Raw genomic sequence first — 21250 nt, 5'->3', positions numbered from 1 at the left:
TTGATATTAAGAATGCAGGACACCTGTAAAAATATTGACGAATTCTGGGCACCTTAAGAGGAACAGCAATTATGGAAACCTCTATAGATTGGAGGGCTAGGATCAGCCTATGAAAATTATTTTACGGGCACAACCTATTTATGTTGTGTTCCATCACATTGACGGTTTAGATCAACCATGATGTGGTATGTACAATTCTTTGTCGGCCCGTGCATCGCACTGGGTTTTTTGCTAGTATATATATATATATATATATATATATAAAGAGAGAGAGAGAGAGAGAGAGAGAGAGAGAGAGAGGAAGAAGAAAGGAAAGAAGTAAAAAGAAGAAATATAAAAACAGTTAAGCCTAACCGCTATAACGGTCATTTAAACAAAAGAGTTTAAATTTTAAATGTCGAAACAGTTTCCTGTTAAAAGGCTATATTTGAAGAGTTGCGCCTCTTCTCTAGAGGGTGCAAGTCTCTTCGGAAAAGGGTGTTCTTTGCACCGATTCTGAGTCTCTTCGTAATGGTGTCTTTGCACCTATTCGAAGTCTTTAAAAAGGACTCAATCGGAGTTTATTAAACTAGTTCTTCTGGAATGCTCTTCTGTCTTTCATATTAGTTTTAAAAGTTTTTCTGAGTGGGTTCTGATTCGTAAGAATACAAGAAGTGTAGTCTTGTTAAAATTCTCAGTGTTGGGCATTGTATCTTGGAGATAGAATTTCAAGAGTCCATCTGCATCTATATGTGAAAAATTATTGTCTTAAAGATAGCTTCTTGGAATTGCTTTGCCCAACAATTCTACTGTTTTATTTTCTGCATTTACCGTTACATCAAAATATGAGGCATGGGTTTGGAGGCGATTGTGGGAAATGATAGGCCCAATATGCTATAACAATCATTTTCTGCCCCTAGAGTAGATTTCTGTCGCTGCCCCCTGTTTTGAGATATGCGCGTGACAAATGTGAAATTGACTGTTTTGGAATGGGTGCCATTCAAAAGAAAAAATCGGAAATGGGCATTCTACGCACACCGCGTACTCTAGCGACACCCTCCACTTAAAAGCCAAAACTACGCGCATGAAAACACCACTAATCCTCCACAATCCACGAAAGGTGTCATGATATTCCTTCCCAAGCCCCCCTGAGTTGTGCTCCATGCACCCCACCATACCTTACTTAATCAGCACGTGTCCCCTTCTTCCCATGTGTCAAACCTTCCTCCCTTTTATAAGCCCACCCCCTCCTCTTTCACACTCTATTAGCAAAAACCCATACATTAATTTCACCCAAAATCCTCTCATTCACAAACCCATCTTCCCCACCATGGCAACCGAGCACCAACAACAACAACAACACCCATCTAATGGTTTCAAAAGCATGTTACCAGAGAAGGGTCCCACAGCTTCTCAAGTGATAGCAGTTATAACCTTATTCCCTCTAGGTGGAATCCTACTCACCCTCTCAGGCCTGACCCTGACAGGAACGGTGATCGGAACGGCACTCGCCACGCCGGTTTTCATCCTCTTCAGTCCGGTCTTAGTGCCGGCGGCCATCGTGCTGACGTTAGCTGTGGCCGGATTTCTGATGTCCGGTGCTCTTGGGATAACTGCACTTTCATCCTTGTCTTGGATGGTGAATTATCTACGTGGGGTGCGTGGACCCGAACAGTTGGAGCATGGGAAAAGGCGCATGCACGAGGCAGCGGGTCACCTCGGACTTAGGACTGGGCAGGGCATGCAAGAGAAAACCCGGGAAGGAGGAGGAAGGACTTGATGAGGCTCTTCTACTAGGGTTTTTAACGGTCTCTATGGTTTTTGGTAGAAAAATGGCGCCACTTTTGTTTTTGTTTCTGTGTTTGTGGGTTGTGTTGTGATGTGTTTGTGGTTGTGATTTGTGAACTTGTGATGTGTTTGGGTGTGTGTTTTTTGGAGTCTGTTTCTTTTTCTTGTCTTAATGATGAATAAGATTTGGTTATTTCTCATTTGAAGAGATGCAAGGAACTGCTATCCGCACTTCTATTTTCTATAATAACGCCCCTAGCTTTAGGCTACTGATGCTGGCACTACCATGTTTTAATATTTGCACGAAAACAGCTTGTCTTTTTTTAAATAGATATCAAATGTTATTTCAGTTTCCAAAAAGCTCTGAGAAGCCAAATTAAAAGGTAAAGAAAAACTGAGTTTGTGCAATTATTAAAACTAGGTAATTCCAATATCAGCAGCCCTAACTTTCTTATATATATTCGAATAATGCTTTGCTTCCAATCTCTGTACTGATATTTCCACCTCTCTTGTTTATATATAGAGTGCCGTATCCAATGCAAAATTGAAAATTGAGAAGATAGGGTTAGGAAAATGCCTATTCATGAAGAGAAAATGGCAGCTAATATTGGCACTACCATGTTTTGATAATGGGCTGAACTCACCTTGTCTTTTTTATTTAACGGCTGTCAAAAGTTATTGCAATTACCAAAAAGCTCTCCAGATTAAAAAAGAAAAGGCAAAGTGAGCTAGGCCCATTATCAAAGCTAATTTCGAACCTTAGCTCCATCAGATTTTGTGGCTACATCTGTGTCAGGATCCGAGATAATTTCGGACCTTAGGATATAAATCCAATGGCCATGGTTCTTGTGCACAAATTCTGACCTTAGGATGTGAATCCAATGGACATGTTTCTTGTGCACCAATATTGTTCATTAACGTCCATTGACAACACCCCTAGGTATAGGTAAGTAGGTTGAATCTGGGGCTTTTGTATCCTATTAAACCTAGAAATTTTAACCAAGTGAATTTTTTCTCATAATTAAAAAATAACCCTTATCTAAGAAAGACATGAAATGAAAGGGGCCTGGTTTCTTTCATTTCTTCTTTAGTTTTATTCTGTCCATTAAATCGGTACCCTAAAGTTCGACCATTCGGCAATGGAAGCCATGAAACTGAGAATTTTTAACAGACCCATGTGATAAATTAGGGAAATGATGTAATAAGACTTCAACGAAACAAAAGATACGTCCCATCAGAAAAGGGAAATGAGGCCGTGTACATGGCTGATGTACAAGATAGAATTGATAGTGTTTGGCTTCCTATTGTGCCAACCATTTGTCCGTCCAAAACCAATTATTGGACTCCAAAACCGATGTAATTTTGAGTCTGATAATTGGTTTTGGATTCACAATCAGTTCCCATAATCTTAAATGAACAGGGTAATATAAACAAGATAGAATTGATTGTGTTTGCTTCCGTGTAAATGACTAGGTGTGCAACTTGTGTCGGGCTAAGCCCGAACCCGACGGGTTCAACCCGATTTTGCCTCTGGTTGGGTTGGCTTGCGATTTAATCTCGGGTTGGGTTAGGGTTGAGGCCTTGGAAACCCGACCCGAACTCGACCTCCGTCCTCTAATTTTATCATGATTTTCTTAGGATTATTTTTTTTTCTTGTATTTTTCTTTTTGGCTCTAGATGAAGCCGAACCCAACTTGACTCAACCCGAACCCAACTCGACCCGATTTGGAGGCGGGTTGGGTTAGGGTTGACCATCCTCAACCCGAGGCTTGGGTTAGGTTGGGTTGGGTTAGGGTCGAAGGAATGCTATCTTGGGTTGGGTTAGGGTTGGCCTCAACCTTACCTGACCCAAGTCGCATCCCTATAAATGACTAATATAAACAAGATAGAATTGATTGTGTTTGAAGACTTCTATTTATTGATTGCATAAGATCTCGAGCAGACTACATTGAATACCTGAATATACAACTGAGGAATACCCTCAAGGAGGTATCATTGGCATGGATTGACGAGAATCCATGAGAATGATAACCCATGTGACCAAACAGCTAGATTCAACGGTCCAGATCCATGAACGGGTTGATGCATGGTTCAAATTCCAAATTCACGAACAAGTCGATATCATTTTCATTATTATTATTATTAAGGAAATGATGAATCCGCACCCCTTGTAGGATAATTAGCACCCCTTTAACGTGAATTGAAGTTAAAAAGCGTTAAAAGTCTGCTACATACCCTCCTTTAGAGGGGTGCGAATTATCCTACAGGTGTTGTGAATTTATCATCGACCTTATTGTTGTTGTTATTACATTTTCCGGGCCTATTTGCATGAGAGAGCAACCATGGACAAAAATGGGCAGAAACATGGACACACATTGTTTGTCCATTTTCCACTCCACCTTTGATTGGTGTCCCTAAGCTATAGCTTATCTGAGCTTAACTAAGCTATAGCTCAAAGACACATGTGGCCCCACATTTCTTGGGGGATCCAAAGCATTCATATGGAAGGCCCTTCCATGGATATGGTGTGTACAAAAAATCAGCCCTATAGGATCATCCTAACCCAATCAAAGGTGGAGTGGAAAATGGAGAAACAATGTGTGTCCTGTTTCTGCCCATTTTTTACTCCACAGATGACAAGGTTGGGATGATCCTATATGGCTGATTTTTGGTACACACCCTTGTGGACCCCGATCCGAGGACGGTGCCGAGGGACGCGAGATCCCTCCTGCAATCCTCTAAGATCTCCACAAAGTGAAGGAGAGCTCTACCAAGGAACTCTCGAAACAGGTGTCACCCTCACAGCATAGCAGGAGTGGCGATACAAAACGAATGAGATACATCCTGATCAGGAGCCAAGGCTCGAAACCGAGATGTACCTAAAAATAACTCAGAGTCGCCATCCATGGACACGCCATGGAACCAAAACAAATGCTCTGTTTGCAATGGATAACCAGAGATACGAAAGGTCCGTGCCTGATGACGAATGGAGAAGGTCCGAAGAGCGCCCCCAATTCGCCCGAGTGCGAACACTTGGTCTCTTATGCCATTTATTATTAACCTTGAAGAGTTTTAGGCGAAAATCATGTGAAATGGGAACAATCCTCAGGAGTCGTCTACATAAGCATGCATTTCCTGAGAATACAAATGATAAGCACACAAAATAAAATAAAAGATGTGTCGCCTAATGATTGCTAGGTTATGAGTGACATACCTAACTGGTGTCTAAGTTCTGGTGGACGAACACATGCATGCTACAACTACAGGTATAAGGTCTGCACAAGAAAGTAAGAAAACACAACAAAATATACAATATAACACAACACAATAAATCCTAAGACTCTAAACGATTTAGCCCGAGTCTTCGGATGGTCTGATGTTCATCCAAAGAAGCCTACGTATCCCCGCCTCCACGAGAATCAAGGCAACGTAGTTCTTCGCGCCTATTCTAAGCTAGGATGCCTAAGACACCTAGACCTCTATCTTAGACTCGATCTAAAAGACCAGACTAGTTATTAAAGCTTCTTGAACGATTATTTAAATTCCAGTGAATTGTAGATTTTAGGACTCCCTATATGCCCTAACTAAATGCTAGTTAGCCCTAAGCTAATGCAGGTGGTTCCTACAACCTATGTGTAACTAGGCTGTGTGCCCTAAGGAAAACAGTAGGATTGCTAACGTATCCAAGACCTAGTCATCAGTCGGCGATGTGAATCGCCAACTAACCGGACGGAGGCACTCCTAGCTAGGACAAACCCCTAACTCTAAAACAAACACAAACAAGCACACAACAAATCAAAGACGAACTCCTAACTCTAAAACTCTCTATCTAGGACAAACTCCTAACTCTAGAGAAAGATTTTTGTTAAAAACAAGGTTTTAAAGTTGAAGGGTTAAAGCATTTTTATTTACAAAGTTTGGCTGGACTCGGGATATGTATCCCAAGCTGCACTACGTACCTCGTGAGAGAGGATCAAGCCAACGTAGTTCGAAACGAACTCTCAAACTACGCTTCTAAAAGAAACACTCACACTTCAGATTTTTTAAGGTTTTTTATATTTTCAAATGTTTTTGATATTTTTAAAGTTTTCAAATGTTTTTGAGTTTTAAATTTCTAATGTTTTTGGATTTTAAAGCTTTTCCAATGCTCAGGACCTTTAGATGAATTCACTCTTACAGAGAACAAACAAGCATAACCATAAACTAGGGCAAAGCCCTAAAGCAAAAAGGGGAAACCCCAAACAAGCAACTAACGCCTCAAAGAGACGAACCACAACAAGAAAGATAGCGTCCCAAGAAGAGAGAAAACGATCCAAGATCCCAAGCAAGCAAAGCTCTAATAAGACTGAGTTAGTCTCTAATCAAAGTGAAGAAAAAGGTTATCAAGCAAACTCAGATTTTCATTCAATTATTATAAAAATAAATCAAGTGTTAAGCATAGAAGAATTTTCAATTAAAAAATACACAACCTATAGCAATCATAAAATGATAAACAACATAAATTAGTCCAGACCAGCCGCTGGATAGCCTAATAAAGCAAAAACAATATCAAACACTTTTATGCCCAACCACAAACACCACCCCAATATGGGGATGAAATCAGATGATGCTAAAGTAATCATCTGATATCATAATACACAAAATAATATTTCTAATCCCGCCTTGAAATCAGACAGTACTCATGCCGATAATATCGAATAGAGTAGTCATCTGATCTCCTTCTTTCCTAAAACAATTTATTTAAATAAAATTTAAACAAATATGATAAGCTTCAAAATAATCTCACCTGAACAGTCCATTCATTATTGTCTTCAGAACCTAACTCAATTGCTTAAGATAAGAAGAGTATTAGAAATATCAAAAGATTATGATAATTCCAATTAGTAAAAATTTCAGTGCATACAGGGGACATCAACTTGTGCAGATCCAAGTGCGAAGCAGTGAGCCACAAAACATAAAGACGGGCTCCAAGTAACCTTATCATTGCCCAGAGAAGGGTTCTGACAAGTTAAACACTCTGAGAGAAGGAAATCCCTTAACCTGCGAGAACTCTAAGGCAGGAAGGGAAGAGGTTGGTTCAAGATACGTTCCATCGTCGCCGAACCCAAGAGAAAGATGAGAAGAGCCCCCAAAATCGATGGGATCCCGAAACTCAAAAATGATCCAAAGGAATGCGCAAAGAACAATCCCGAAAAGAAAGGAAACCCCTCAAGCCCTGTGATGACCCTAAGATAGGAAAAATGATAGGAAGGGCAAGGGGTTGGCTCAAGAAACATTCCGTCATCGCCAGAAACCGACAATGTGCGCTCCCAAAATGGATGGGATCTTGAAATACAAAGAAAATCTTGAGGAACATGTAAAGAATATGTCCCGAAGAACTGAAATAGGCCTCGAAAGATAGGGATGACCCCGAAAATTATGAGGAACCATAAGTAAATGAAGACCATAGAAATCCTACAAAGATCCCGAATGCTAGAGCAAAATCTGAAGGAGAGACGAAAGAGGCTTGGTGAAACACTTGAATAAATCCCAGCATTACATATCGATAATCAGGGGCCAAGATAAGATACGGCCTAGAGGGCAGCTAGGAGGGATTTCATGAAAGGGAAGGCCCTTATTTAATGATCTTTCAGGGTAAATTCACATTATTTGGAGAGCAAACAATCTGGGTATTCAATGACCAAACACAAGTATTTAACAAAATTTTCGAAGGGCAAAGCCCCTAATTCATACTATAAGAAAGGACAATTGATCATCATAACAATACCCTAATATTCAAAGTCCAAAATGCATCATATTGAAACCAAATCATACAACAGACACCATTCACCCAAGAGGATTAGAGCAAGAACCAAACACTAGTCTTGAACCCAAAATTAGAAATGAAAAAGAATATTACTTACATTGATGATTCGCAATCCGGAGAGATGCTGCAATTCTGGGATCAATGGTAGTGATTGCGGATCGCGGGAATGTCCAGATTTCAATAGGATCTCGCCGGAGACGATGATTCTCACGGGAATTGCAGAAGAAAAGGGGAATCCGAGCTTCGATCTGTCGCCCGGAGAACGAGCTTTTCCCCCTCTTCTTCAATCTCTAATCTCTCGATCTTCCCTCATATCCCTTTCAAATTATCTCCCAAATGAAAACCCTAACCTCCTACAAGGTCTCTCTCTCTCTCTCTCTTAATTTCTCCCTGGTTTTTAGATGAAGAGGAAAAGGGGTTGGATGCAGGTAAGATTGAGATAAATAGAGTGATGAGGATAGTGGTGAGGGAGTGGCTGAGAAATAGGGTGGCTACCGGATGGAGTTGCAGAGAAATGGGGAACGGTTGGATCTCCGGCGGGACAGCCGGAGAAGACGACCGAAGTTGGGTTTGGGTCTTGCTAGGTGTGGGTGAGATGGGTGATGGGGTTGAAAATGGAGGAGGGTTTGGATGGGGTTTGATGGGGTTTTCCAAAAGATTTGGCCGGTAAATGGAGGTGGCGAGGTTGGTGGCGAATTGCAGAGAAAGGGGGTTTTGGGTTTGAAATGGGTTTGGATAAATGAGAAGAGGGCTTGATAGGGATGGGTTGAATGGGGTTGATTGGCTTGGAGATGGGGAGATGATTGGCCAGAGATGGGGTCGGTGGTGAGAGGATGGAGAAATGGAGGTGGTGTGGATTTAATGGAGATGGGTTTTGGGTTGATGGTGGTGGAGATGGAGAGATGATCGGAGCTCCGGCCGGAGATGGGGTTTATTGTGGTGCCCGGCCGGAGTTGCAGAGATGGGTTTAGGCTGGGTAGAGATCAAGAAGAAGAAGAAGAAGAAGAAGAAGATGAAGAAGAAGAAGAAGAAGATGGCGGCGATGGGGTCGATCGGAGGGAGATGGGGGGTGTTGGCCGGAGGTGATGCCGAGGAAGAAGGTGGCTGCGGCTCCTTTCTCCTCCCCTTTTTTTTTTGCAATTTTTCTCTTTTTTCTTTCTAAACCCTAACTCGATGGGTTTTAAAGGGAAAATGGTAAATTCGCCTCCCCCACTATTTCATGGACAGCCCCCTCTACAGATAGCTCACCCCCCCCTTATACATTCGAACCACGCCTCTTTCCTGGCTTGCCTCGTCTGCCATTTCTCGGCAGATTTTGCTGAAACTTTACGGGGACTTGAGGGGGATCCTAACCTAGCTTAGGGTGAAATTAGGGACCCTGAAACACTCATCTGATGGAATTTTTATTCAAAATGATAGCTTGGGGTACGGTCAAAATGGGGTGTCTACAACCCTATCCATGGAAGGGCCTTCCAAATGAATGCTTTGGATCCCCAAAAAATGTGGGGCCACATGTGCTTTTGAGCTATAGCTTAGATAAGCTTATCTAAGCTATAGCTTAGGAACACTTTCCTCGTATTATCTAAGCTATAGCTTAGGAACACTTTCCTCGTATTATTATTATTATTGTTGTTGTTGTTTGCATTGGAAAATATTGGATACTAGGGCTGCGACTCGAGCCGGGTTTTACCCGACCCGCATCGACCTGACCCGAAAATAGCCTGGGTTGGGTTCAGGTTTCATGGGTTTCGGGTTGAGCATTCAAAAGCCTGCATGAATCTCGGGTCGAGCCGGGTTTGAAGGGGCCCGACCCGACCCGACCCGACCCGACCCGAGTAACATAAGTTACAGTATGTACATTTTTTTTCTATTGTTAGTTAAAAGTTAAAAGTGAAAACCCACGCACCCACTGTTATTGCGTGTGAGTGTAATTTCTGCTTCTATAAGTTGAGTTGATTCAAGTGTTTGATTCAGCATTGTTTGATTGTAATTACAACATTGTTTGATTACAACATTGTTTGATTCAAGTGTAATGTGAGTGTAATTACATCATTGTTTGATTCAAGTGTAATGTGAGTGTAATTTCTGCTTCTATGAGTTGAGTTGCCTTGCCAAACAAGAATTTTCTTTAAAAAATTGCGTCAATGTGAAAAAAACCCGACCCGACCCGAGATTTATCATGGATAGGGCCGGGTTTGGGAATCGTGGGTTTTCCGAAAAAAAAACCCGACCCGAGATATTTTTCGGGTAGGGTTGGGTTCTCCAAAACCCGACCCGCCCGACCCGAGTTGCAGCCCTATTGGATACTGCCCACTCAGAGTCTCATAGTGCATGGACTGGTTATGTTAATTTAACTGGGTGTGTTAACTTTACGTGTATAAATTTACTTTAAGGATGACATAACGATTCTCTAGAGGTTGTCACATTTGGTAGCTTAATGGCAAGTTTGTATATAAATATCGAAGGAAAAATAGATGACAACATGTGAATGATTGAAGCAAAAGCAATCTGTAGCTGGCTGTTACAACGAGATCTTTTTTCATGCAAAAAACATATCATGCGTAGAAAGGCTTTCCCAGAAGAGAAAACCTATTCATCCTCATCTAAGTATCAATGTATCATGGGCTAAAAGGTACTCTACAAATTCATGCAAGGAATAAGAGAAATTATAAACAATTATCCTATAGGAACTATACACAACTAAAATTTCATAGGAAATAATTTTCAGTCTGGATTAGGGTAAAAATTTTTATGAAAAAAAAATAATTCCCAGCAAAGAATTTCTAGGGTCCAACACGATTGATTTTTCAATTCCGGGAAAAGATTTCCATGCAAAATGAGGAAAGCCAAACACAGGAAAATACATTTTCAATGAAAATCGTTTCACAAAAACAAAAATTCCCTGTTCTCCGGTATAATATTAAACTACTGAACCCTGAAATTTCTTTATTTTTTCATGGAAACATTTTTTTATATTTAAGATAGGGCTAACATGCCCCCCTTAAAAGATTGGTTTGGGGAGTAATTTAGTCAGGTATATTTAATTATTTTTTGCATTTGTTTTTTTTCACTCATTCCATCAACTTCAATTATATTTTCCCAAAACAGGAGTTTTCCAGCATTTGAATACCTCATTTTCTATGGAAAAAAAATCAAAACCAAAACTTGATTTTCCCTTTTTTCCAGGAAATTAACAACCTTACTACACTCAAAGGGCCCTCAAATGGATGGTCCAGATGATACAGGGCCCGACTAGACCATTCCTCTTGTTTGGGAAATGATTACACAAGCCCTAACTATATCATTCAGCTGCAAGAGATACCATAGCCTCAAAACCTCAAATAATCCTAACAAATCCATGCATGTACATACCCCACAAATACTTTCATGCTTGCCAAGCATGCCTGAGACTCCAATGCTTTCCATTTGTGAAATGTCAATGATATTCAAAGATAAACAAAATACCATTGATCACTTATGACAATCAAAATGATCCTAAAAGTATTGCATAACTGTACAAATTAAAATCCTAAAACTTCCATAAATTATCAGTGACTGAAATGCAATTCCTTCTGAAATTTCCGGCAGCGTGAACGCAAAGCAACTGGCAATGGATGGAGGCTTTAAGGAGAGATATGGTTAACACCAGAATCATAAGAAAGAAATGGCAGAAATTATGCCTGGAGATGCTCCGATTTTACAACATCAGCATCAAGATCACCTGCTTCGGCATCAGACTTCGAGTAGTTAGGAATCCAAAATGCCAGTATGTTAGAAGCAGTGACGAACATAGCCCGCCGCGGGGCCCACTTCAAGCAAGTGGCTACACCAATGTAGCTGTTCCAACATGCTACCTGTGAAAGAAAACCAAAAAATGTTGCATCATCTCACGACCATCATCATCATCATATACTGATACTACCTTAAATCCACCAAGTATGATGATTGGAACCACTCATCAGGTTGGCCCCACTGCCTAAGGACTCAATTGTATGATCCTATCCATACAAACAATGGCCTGAAATGGATGGTTAAAACAAAATAAAGACTACCGTTCACATTCAGTGGGTTAAAATTCATCTATCCCCTGACTGGACAGATTGGTGGCCTGATGCAATGTCTGGAAAAAAAGTACTAGGTTTGGTAGTTCAGGGACTACTATCATTTTCCCTTTTAAAGAAGTGATTTGCTCAGACAAAAATTGTTCAACACATTCTAAGAAACCTTTTGAAAATTAACCTCTTGCAGAGTGAAAATAGAAATACTCTACCCCTGGTCCCGATTGCTATCTTAATAATAATGAAACTTTGTCGTTTTTCAAAAAAATAAAAATAAAAATAGAAACACTGCAACAACAAAAAAAGCCGTTCTCTCAATGTAATAAAAAGTCTACAAAGTTTCAAGTTGACTAAGACGTCACCATCATCAAGTTTAGCTTGAAAGTTTGAGTAATTAAAACCTTGGCAACATCAATTTTTTTTTTTTGGAGAAACAATGGTATCACCAACATCATCATCACCATATTCTTAGGACCTGTTCGTTTCAGATTGTGACAACTGATTGTAACCCCCAATAATAGTTTTGAGGCCTACAATGGTTGTGACAATCTGAAACGAACAGGTCATTAGTAGTCACTGGTTTTGTTTCAATGGCAGAATTTTACGAATTATACCTCATTTCGCTTGCTAATGCTCCATGCATGCAATGTTCCATCTCCAGAGCCTGCAATGGATAAGAGTACACGGGACTCAGCTCTCACGCTCCAGACAAAGAAAAAATTTAAATCTAAATATGAAATTAGTTTCCCAGTGCATTATCGTTTTAAAAAAAAAAAAAAGTTTCCCTATGCTTGGGTATCTTTTTTGATTTCTAAGATAAAACAACTTTTACTACGAAGTACAAACCAAACCAAGAGATCCAAGACTAGGATAAAGAAGCCAGTTTATCCTGGGAGTTACTGGGTAATTTCTGAAAGTTGATGGGCATTCACATGTACATTTTTTTTGGAAGGTATTCACATGTACAGTTTTAGACTGAGGACACCCGGTTTTGTGTCCTTCAGGTACATCAAAGTATAACCCTTCAAAAATTGAGCAGGTCAGAGAGATTGAAAACTGAGGTTGTTCCAGATAACCAGGTGATAAAATTTGTGTTCATAAAGGGATAAAATGGGAACTGTTTGAGTGAAATGTGAAGATGCAAGAGGTGAGAGAAAGTGATTGATAATGATAATCCTGTCTAGAAAAATGGTTGACTAAAATGTGAAGTCTTGTTGAAGGAAATATCGAGATATGGAAACCTTCTGACGTAAAAGGAAAGAACTGACCAGAAAAAGGCGAGTAACTAAATTTGATCATCAGAACAAACAAGAAAATAGTGGGCTTACTGGTTATTTGACAATAACTAAGGGACTTGACCAACAGTAATGGAAACCAATTGACAAATTCAATAGATGACAATATAGATTGACTGAGATAGTCTACCAACACAGATCAACTGATGGCACGAGACAAATGGGAGAGACAATTCAAAAAGTGGCACTGCAATTGAAAGAATAAGTTGGTAAATGTACAAATAGAAGTGGAAAATCCTTTTTTTTTTCTTCTTTTTCCAACAATAGCAGAGGAGGATCTTGGACCAAGAAAATTCAATTAATAATGCATTAATTTCCAGAATCAAGACATTCTCAAACTATGATTAAAGTTTACCATTTAAAAAAAGCCACGGTTGAAGTTCAACAACGTAGAGCTAAATTCTATAGTAGAACTTTGAAGCTGCAAGAATTTATACACTATTGAATCGCTGACACAAGATTTGAACCTAAGAAATTTCTAATTAATTACTGAAACCAAAATGTATGGAGATTTATGACGTAGAAACAACAAGAACTGAAAACCTTCTGACATCAGAAAGGCGTCCAATTTTGCAATAAAAAATGAAATTTCAACGATGTAAGTAGCTTTTTTTTTTGGAAAACAGGGAAAAGGAAAAATACAAAGAAAGCCCTGAGTCAAGGAGGCAAAAAATCAAACCACTCCAGCGCTTGCCTATCTACGCCTTCACTAGTTAATCGATCTGCAATACTATTAGACGACCTTCTGACATGATTGAATATGATAAATGACCCCTCAATTCTATCAAGGATCTCATCAAAATACTGAGCAAACCTCCAAGGGGGAACCGACGAACCTCTAAGCCACCGAGTTGTATTTAGAGAATCTCCCTCCCACAATCACATGGTCAACGATGTCGGTAGCCATTCTCACTTGTACTAGATAATTGGCAAGTCCAAAGTGCACAAAAACTAAAACCATCAATCTGAGGCTGTAGAAAAGAATAACTATGGACAATGGGACATGATGGAAGAAATTTTCCGGATACGAGCTAACGAATTCTATTCAAATTTCTGTCTCTGGCTTCAGGGATTTCTGAAACAGAGCTCAAAACAAGATTGAAAGCAGTTGGAAGCTTGAAAAATATATTTAAAGAGGAAAATGGGAACTGAATGCTGGAAATGAAAGAACTGTATCAATTGACTAGGATAAACTTGCAAATAATTTCCTTCTTTTTATTTTATTTTTTGAACGACGAAATCCTGAATTTAATTGATTGAGATCTAGTGTCCGAAACAGAAAGAAATTCTTGTACATAAAATGTAAATTAGGTCATCCATACCAATTGGGTAATAAAAAAAATACACAAAAAGCCATAAAAGGAAAACGGCTGGGGCCAATTTGATTTCCAGGAGACAACACATTATATACCAAGGAACAAATATCAAAGAATTCTCATGAAAGAGGGGTTGTTTTCCAGAGATTTAATAAGCTGTGTGCGTGGAAGTCCAGTATTTTTCAAAAAGTATCGTGGGGCCCACTTCATAGGATGATTTAAACAGTTCATTTGTTGGGCTACAACATAACAGCAAAACGTTTGAGATTTTTTTTCAGTTTAACGATAACAACAAAGCTTTATTAGAAAAAAGACAAAATACAATTCAGAGAAGAGGCAGAGGTCCCACACAGTGGGTTTATTCACAAGTTTCTCTTGCGAGAGAATCAGCTGCCTCATGCACTTCTATCAAAATGTGTGAGAAGGAAATGCCAGCCCCATTACATAAGTCTAATGTCTCAATCAAAATGTAAGTAAATCTTTCACCTTTTTTTTTTTAATAACAATGTGGGCAAATCTCCACAGGCCCAGGATACATCCTTGACTAAAATTTTCTGCAAATAGCAAATTAAATGAAAATTGCATGAAAAAATCTACCTGAGACCACATACTGCCCATCTGGAGTAAAAGTTGCCTCGATTGCCAAATTGGGAGATGGTTCTAAACTGAACCCACAACGCTGCACAGAGAAAACTAAAATTACTTAAACTTATATAGTTCCAACAAAATATATGTACAGCACAAAAAAATAAATGAAACATTCCTATCACAGCCACGGATAACATAGACCTGGTTTCAAAGCCATATGACATTATTTTTTATGCTTTACATGATATCAAAGCCTTATTATTTTGACATTTAGGGAAAAAATGGAAGTAGGTAACTCATGTGAAAAAAGCAGCCTTCATGTCACCACTTCCTTTGAAAATTGCTGACAAATGGAGATCAATATCACATGAAAAACAGAGATTACATTCAATGCAAATATAAATCTAATTTTGGTCCATATCCATAGGAAACCAGCCATGCACGTATACACTGAACTCGCCTGGGTAGGACCGTAGGACTACGTACTTCATCTTCCTATAGGAGGCTCATCAAATCTCCATATTCAGTTGATGCCAGGGACCTTTTTTTTTTTTTGAAATGGACCAGGCACAGCTTATTTAAGAGCCGCTACGCGGTTATAGTTAGCAAACATTCTTACTATGTTTGCAAAGCTAGGTTGGTTGGGATCCTATGAAATTTGGGCATGAGTGATTTCTTTGCTCCAACTTAGGGGGAGTGTTGAGATGTGAGGGTATTTACATCAGTGTTTAAAAACAGGGATGCAGGTCAAAATGCAGCCAAGAAAAAATCATTGTTGACTCGGCGTGGACGCGGTCATAACTCGGGAAAGTCAAAGGAGATTTTATTGACTCTGTAGAGCAAAACAAGGAATGCGGCGGCAAAACACGAAACGCGGCCAAGGGAAAAGGGAGTCCATTCAGGGGAGTCCACGATGACGCGGGGGAGTTTTATAACTATGATTTACATCTTATTGGGTCATTTGGGTAGTACAGTGGTGTCTTTTATATTTAAGGGTTTTTGTTGTCATTTTGCTTATGTTGCTTCAAGTGAATATTAATAAAGTAGAGAAGTGGGGGTCATGGGACACGTACACACGTAACCAATTCCTTCATCTCGACTCCTCTTTTCTTTTCTTTTTTCATTGTCCTTCTACAAAGCCTAGATATATTGCAGTATTGCAGCATTCACAACTCCGCCAATGAGATGAAAAACGAACTTGCAATGAGGATGTGTAGCATGGTTCCTTGATTTATCTTCGATCCATATCCTTTGATGTCTCTATGTAGGTCGTTTGGCGTCAACTTTGTTTTCCTTTGTAGTAGCGGAACCAACTCAGTCTGCGGTTTGGTTGTTTTTACATGATACGCAAAATGTATCTAGATGCATAGAATGCATTGGAACAATATCATTGCGTACAAATAATACTAAAAACTTTCCAAAAAAAAGATTAAAAAGGAAAGATGTATCCGAGCTGATGAACTAACCTTATCCCCTCCATACGCGTCAAGAACATAGATATTATTGTTTGTTGTCGTCAAAAGCATAGACTTTCCATCATTGCTGAATTTGATATCGCCAACCTCAGCTGTGTCTCCACCAACTAAGAATGTATCAAATGGGCCCTGCATTTTGGAGAAAAAAATTAAAATCACTGAAGAAATGAAAATATGGAACTAGAGGCAAGCCATTGGTTTCTTGGTAAAGACCTTGTCATAGGAACGAGAATCAAACAATTTAATAGCACCCCCTTCCATTGCCACAGCAAAAACAAGCCCTTGTTGATCGTATGCAACGGTAGGCCTACCACGTAAATGCAGAAGTCCCTGAAAACTATATCAGTAAGCATGAATCATATCAGAAAATTGGTGTTATCTAACTGTCCCACCCCAAATCCTCTCTTTTCCCTTTTAATAACCACTTTAATCTTTCATTGGCAGTGCTTAAGGAATTAATTTTTCACTTTGGTTTGTGGACACGGACTGAGTGTCGCGCACGGCAAACTCCCAAAATTTAGAAACGGGGAGACGGCTAAAATAGGAAGTACATATAATCATCGTTTGTGGACACGGACTTAACTCCGCCTGTGTTTTTCACAGCCTGTCCCAAGCCAGGATAAAGGAGGAGGGTTGGCCAACCCCAACTAGTTTAGGACAAAGGCTTTGTTGAGTTGAGTTGAGTTGAATTGTGGACACAGACTTGTGTGCCGAGTTTCAACACAGATATGGGGCATCTGACATGACAAACCCTAAAAATCTAGAAATAGTGGCACGCTCATACACGTACATACATATAAAGTTACTAAAGCTACTAACATTTCTAGTAGTACATTTAAAAGTGTCTATAGGAGTGTCGACACATGTGGACACGGGTGTTGTGTAGGACACGACACGACACGGGTGTCCACAATAAATTCAAAGTGTCGGCTGAAGCATAGATTTTCATTTAAAAGAGTCGTAAGCTGTTACCTGGCAGGAGTTAACACGGAGATCCCATAATCTCACAGTGTGATCAAGCGAACCTGACATGAAGCTGTCATTGACTGGGGACATGCAGAGGGAAACAACCCTAGAGCCCCAAAAAAAAAAAAAAAACTTAGTTGAGAGGAAAACAAAATTCAATAGGGCTGCTCGAAAACATCTAGTAACTGACTCAAGTAACAAAAGAGATATAGAACCATCACCTGCCTTTGTGCCCTTTGAAGTACCGTAGGCATCGATTATCATACATAGAGAGATAACGCAGAGATTCTGGCAAAGGAAAATGCGGTAACTTTAATTTCTTTAGAAAACATCATTAAAATCATATCTCAAATCAGCAATTTGATGTTAGGACACGCACCACTAGTAGAGTCCAAGTTGTATCTGGAAGAGCAAATAATAGAGCTTGGATGGTGGGTAAAGCATATCCGGTCTGTGCCATGCTTCTTATGGTATGTCGTCTTCAGAAGCCTGATTATTTAGCATCATTACATCATTTCAACAAAGAGGATGGACAAAATAAAGAAAAATACATGAAACAATTGGACTTGAGTTTGTAGGTCTATCTAAGCAGCATGTCCTCAAATTTGTATTCCATATGAAGATGAAAAGACTGCCGCGTTTGGACAATTAAACAAACAATATGAGGGTGTAGGTGTTCGTATGGGTGTGTCTGTGTGTGTCCCCTTAATTTTCCTTTTTACTTTAACAAAAAGGGGGTTTTGAGTAAGAAAAGAGAGGAGAAGAGGAGGTGCCCTAAGATCAGATGGCCACCGAAATTGTCCAAGAGATCAAACTAGGAAAAATTCCACCTGCCCTTTGGAGAGACGTAGCCTATCTTTCCGACTAACGAATGGGAACGACAACTATGTCTTGCCAGATCGAAACTCTCTCTCGATATGTTCCTCAAACAATCCAATACGTGCAGATTCTTTTCCCAAACTAAAAATAAGGTATTGGCCAGATTACCATGTATGCAATTCAGCACGAAATTGCACAGAGATACCCCTCCATGAGCTTAGGGCTGGGGTGCAACTTGGGTAAATTTTTGGGAATTCGAGTTGAGCTTTTACGGGTTGGGTTCGGGTTGATTCCAGTTCATTTTTTAGCAAAAGCTCAATCCGACCCAAACCAAGTTGCACCCCGCAATCCAGCACAAAATTGCACAGAGATACCCCTCCATGAGCTTAGGGGTGCAACCATAGTTACCGAATTCCCCATCCGCCCTCCGACCCGCAATCTGGGGTCGCACGATCCAAAACTTGGTTCGCTAGCGACCCGGATCGCCAAAAATGACGACCCGCGGCGACCCGCATGAGAGAAAGAGAGAGATGCATATAGACTAAGGGAGATATGGAGAGGCTACAAATTTTATATATTTTGGATTGGATTGGAACTAGAGCTTTCTTTTTGAAAAAAAATATGTAGGGCATACATGAGGTTTTTTATTCCGTTTATTAAATGGATGTAGTATGGACTATGGAAGGATATTCATATATTCCAACGAGAACTTTCTTTTTGAAAAAATATGTATGACATAAGTGAGATTTTTATATTTTGTGTATTAAATGTATGTAGTATGTACTATGGAATGATATTCTTGCAAAAATATATGAAATTATATATATATATATATATATATATATATATATATATGTGTGTGTGTGTGTGTGTGTGTGTGTGTGTGTGGAGAGAGAGAGAGAGAGTGAGTCCGAATTAGCGCTCCAAACTGACCGCGACCCCAAATAGCATACCCTCATCGTACCGCGTACCGGGCTACCATCGTACCCCGTACCCGTTCCCATACGACGTACCGGAATGAACCGCGTTCCAGCTAACATTGGGTGCAACTTGGATAAATTTTTGGGAATTCGAGTTGAGCTTTTACAATAAAATAGGGTTGGGTTCAGGTTGATTCCAGTTCATTTTTTAGCAAAAGCTCAACCCGATCTGACCCAAGTTGCAGCCTTACATGAGTTTCGGCGGTGTTGTTAATCAATTCCATGATAATTACTAAATTTGTTCAACAGATGAACCATAGAATATGGGCTCCACTCTTACACGGAATATTAGTTACGGCCATGCCATTATACAACAACACATACATACATACAGATACATCCATCCGAAACGATAAAGCACAAAATCCACGAAATGCCATCAGATTCAACCACTATAAAACTGTGAACCAACAGTAATATACTCACGTAGCAGTCGCGATGTTGTAAAGGCGCACCGAATCATCCTCGCTGGCCGTAACTAAAAGATCGTCCGTACGATGGAAATCGATCGAACTGATCTTCCCAACCTAAAAAACCATGACAGAAATTCACACTAAAACTTAGCAATAACACCCAATTCATCGAAACCAACAGAGACTACCTAAGCAATTTTCACAGATGCTAAAATTTATCAGCAATTGAATGTGTTCTGTGATTGAACTGATAATTTATCTGCTCTTTATCGGAATTCGCATATCTAATAATTCATGACTCGAACAAATTAAAAAAATAAAACCAAGAAAATAATTTCAAACAAAAATGCTGGAAAAGAAAAGAAAAACCAAACTTACGTAGTCTGTAAAAATGGCACCGACCGACATGCTGCGTACGGTCTCATCGTCAAGCTGAGCGAGAGACATTCAAAGTAATTTCAAGCAGTACAGTTCCACACTTCTGAGGAGAATATGAAAAAAAAAAAAAGAGGAAGAAATTGAGAAAAGATGAAAAAGGGGGATTGCAGAAAGTCCAGAGGCAGGAGAAAATTGAGATTCTGGGGATTTGAAAACCTAGGGAATTCTTCTGAAGATGTGTACTGTCCTTATTACGCACTGGAAGGTGGGTTTTAGGGTTTAAATCTAGGGCACGAAAGGGAAATCAAACTTAGGAAGAGAGCTCTAACCCTAGAACTTAAATGTGAAAAGGGGAAACCGCGAACTTTCTCTGCTGGCGGTTCGTATGAAATGACGAAAGTACCCTCAAGTCGTTCTGGACCATCGATTATGATAGAGCATTAGAGAGCTATGTTTGGACGGTCGGAGTAATGAATCCAAATAGACATCAGATGCCATTCCCATTAGTCAATCTTCCGCTATTCTTCTCCCAATCTAATCTTCTTGTCTTCTCCCCTGTGCTTCTTCTTCCCCTAATCCCCTACCCAACTTCCAACAACCAGATAGAGCAATTCCGATTCACCTGGCAAAGGAAATATCAAGTTGAGGTTTATTAAGGTTTATCAGATCGTTTGAACATTGGCCCACAATATCGAACGGCATGGATCACCATTGGGCCCCATTTCCGTGCGGGTTTTTATATTATGCCGTTTATTTTAAACCTCCACAGATCAAAGAGTTAGTATGGAGAGGATTTTTGGCGTACGCCGTAGCTACATCAGGGCCCAACAAATGAACAGTTCAGATCGCCAATAAAAAAATGGGCCCCACAGTTATTTTTACGGCCTTCCACGATATAAATTCTCATTAATACAGTTCCTATTTTCAGCCCATATTGTGAATTATTTTAATGCAAAGCAGTCCCTATTTTTAGCACATATTCCTCGTATATTTTGCCAAAAACTAGAATGAAGGGTTAAACGTTATTTTCTGGGACTCTTTTATGCAGAAACCCCGTTAATAATTTACACTTCAACATCCACGGTCTCTTGTGTCTTTTGAAAAATAGTTTCTTTTCAAAAAAATATAATTCCTAATGGATCATATGAGATGGATCGGATGAGATTGTAGGACAACCAAGGTAATCACTTGTGCCCCTTGAGGGGCGATTCTTATATGAAAAACATTTGAAATGCCCCGATAGTATTTTCAATTTTAATAGGCGGTATTTTCATAGAGGGCGAGGTTTATGAGCCTGAGCAACCCACTATAAATACACCATCTCTATGTTATTTGACTCATGCTACTCATTCATTCTATAGCACCTCGCACATATAGAATGTTCATAAC

The 21250-nt window shown here is 39.7% G+C and overlaps 2 protein-coding genes across 3 annotated transcripts; one reads left to right on the top strand and one right to left on the bottom strand.

Moving 5' to 3' along the window:
• The first annotated feature begins 1234 nt into the window (after positions 1-1234).
• On the top strand, positions 1235-1967 carry LOC143884514 (oleosin H2-like). Its single transcript, XM_077388139.1, has one exon. It carries the CDS (start codon positions 1310-1312, stop codon positions 1757-1759), a length of 450 nt encoding a protein of 149 aa, XP_077244254.1. The 5' UTR covers positions 1235-1309; the 3' UTR covers positions 1760-1967.
• Positions 1968-10866: 8899 nt separating this feature from the next.
• LOC143884512 (Transducin/WD40 repeat-like superfamily protein) lies at positions 10867-20454 on the bottom strand. Of its 2 annotated transcripts, XM_077388138.1 has the most exons (11): positions 20078-20454; positions 19862-19964; positions 19497-19597; positions 17651-17760; positions 17493-17559; positions 17278-17377; positions 16519-16635; positions 16297-16434; positions 14840-14921; positions 12246-12295; positions 10867-11427 (listed from the first exon to the last, which is right to left on the bottom strand). In XM_077388138.1, exons 2-11 carry the CDS (start codon positions 19928-19930, stop codon positions 11248-11250), a joined length of 1014 nt encoding a protein of 337 aa, XP_077244253.1. In that variant the 5' UTR covers positions 19931-19964; positions 20078-20454; the 3' UTR covers positions 10867-11247. The 2 variants fall into 2 exon arrangements, with proteins under 2 accessions (XP_077244253.1, XP_077244252.1); XM_077388137.1 differs by having other exon boundaries at positions 19862-20454.
• Positions 20455-21250: the final 796 nt, after the last annotated feature.

The sequence above is a fragment of the Tasmannia lanceolata genome, unplaced genomic scaffold, assembly GCF_043159265.1.
Source record: "Tasmannia lanceolata isolate RefF3 unplaced genomic scaffold, GAP_Taslan_0.1 ptg000008l, whole genome shotgun sequence".
NCBI lineage: Eukaryota > Viridiplantae > Streptophyta > Magnoliopsida > Canellales > Winteraceae > Tasmannia > Tasmannia lanceolata.
The sequence above is the reverse complement of the archived record's forward strand: the minus strand, read 5'-3'. Positions and strand labels throughout refer to the sequence as shown.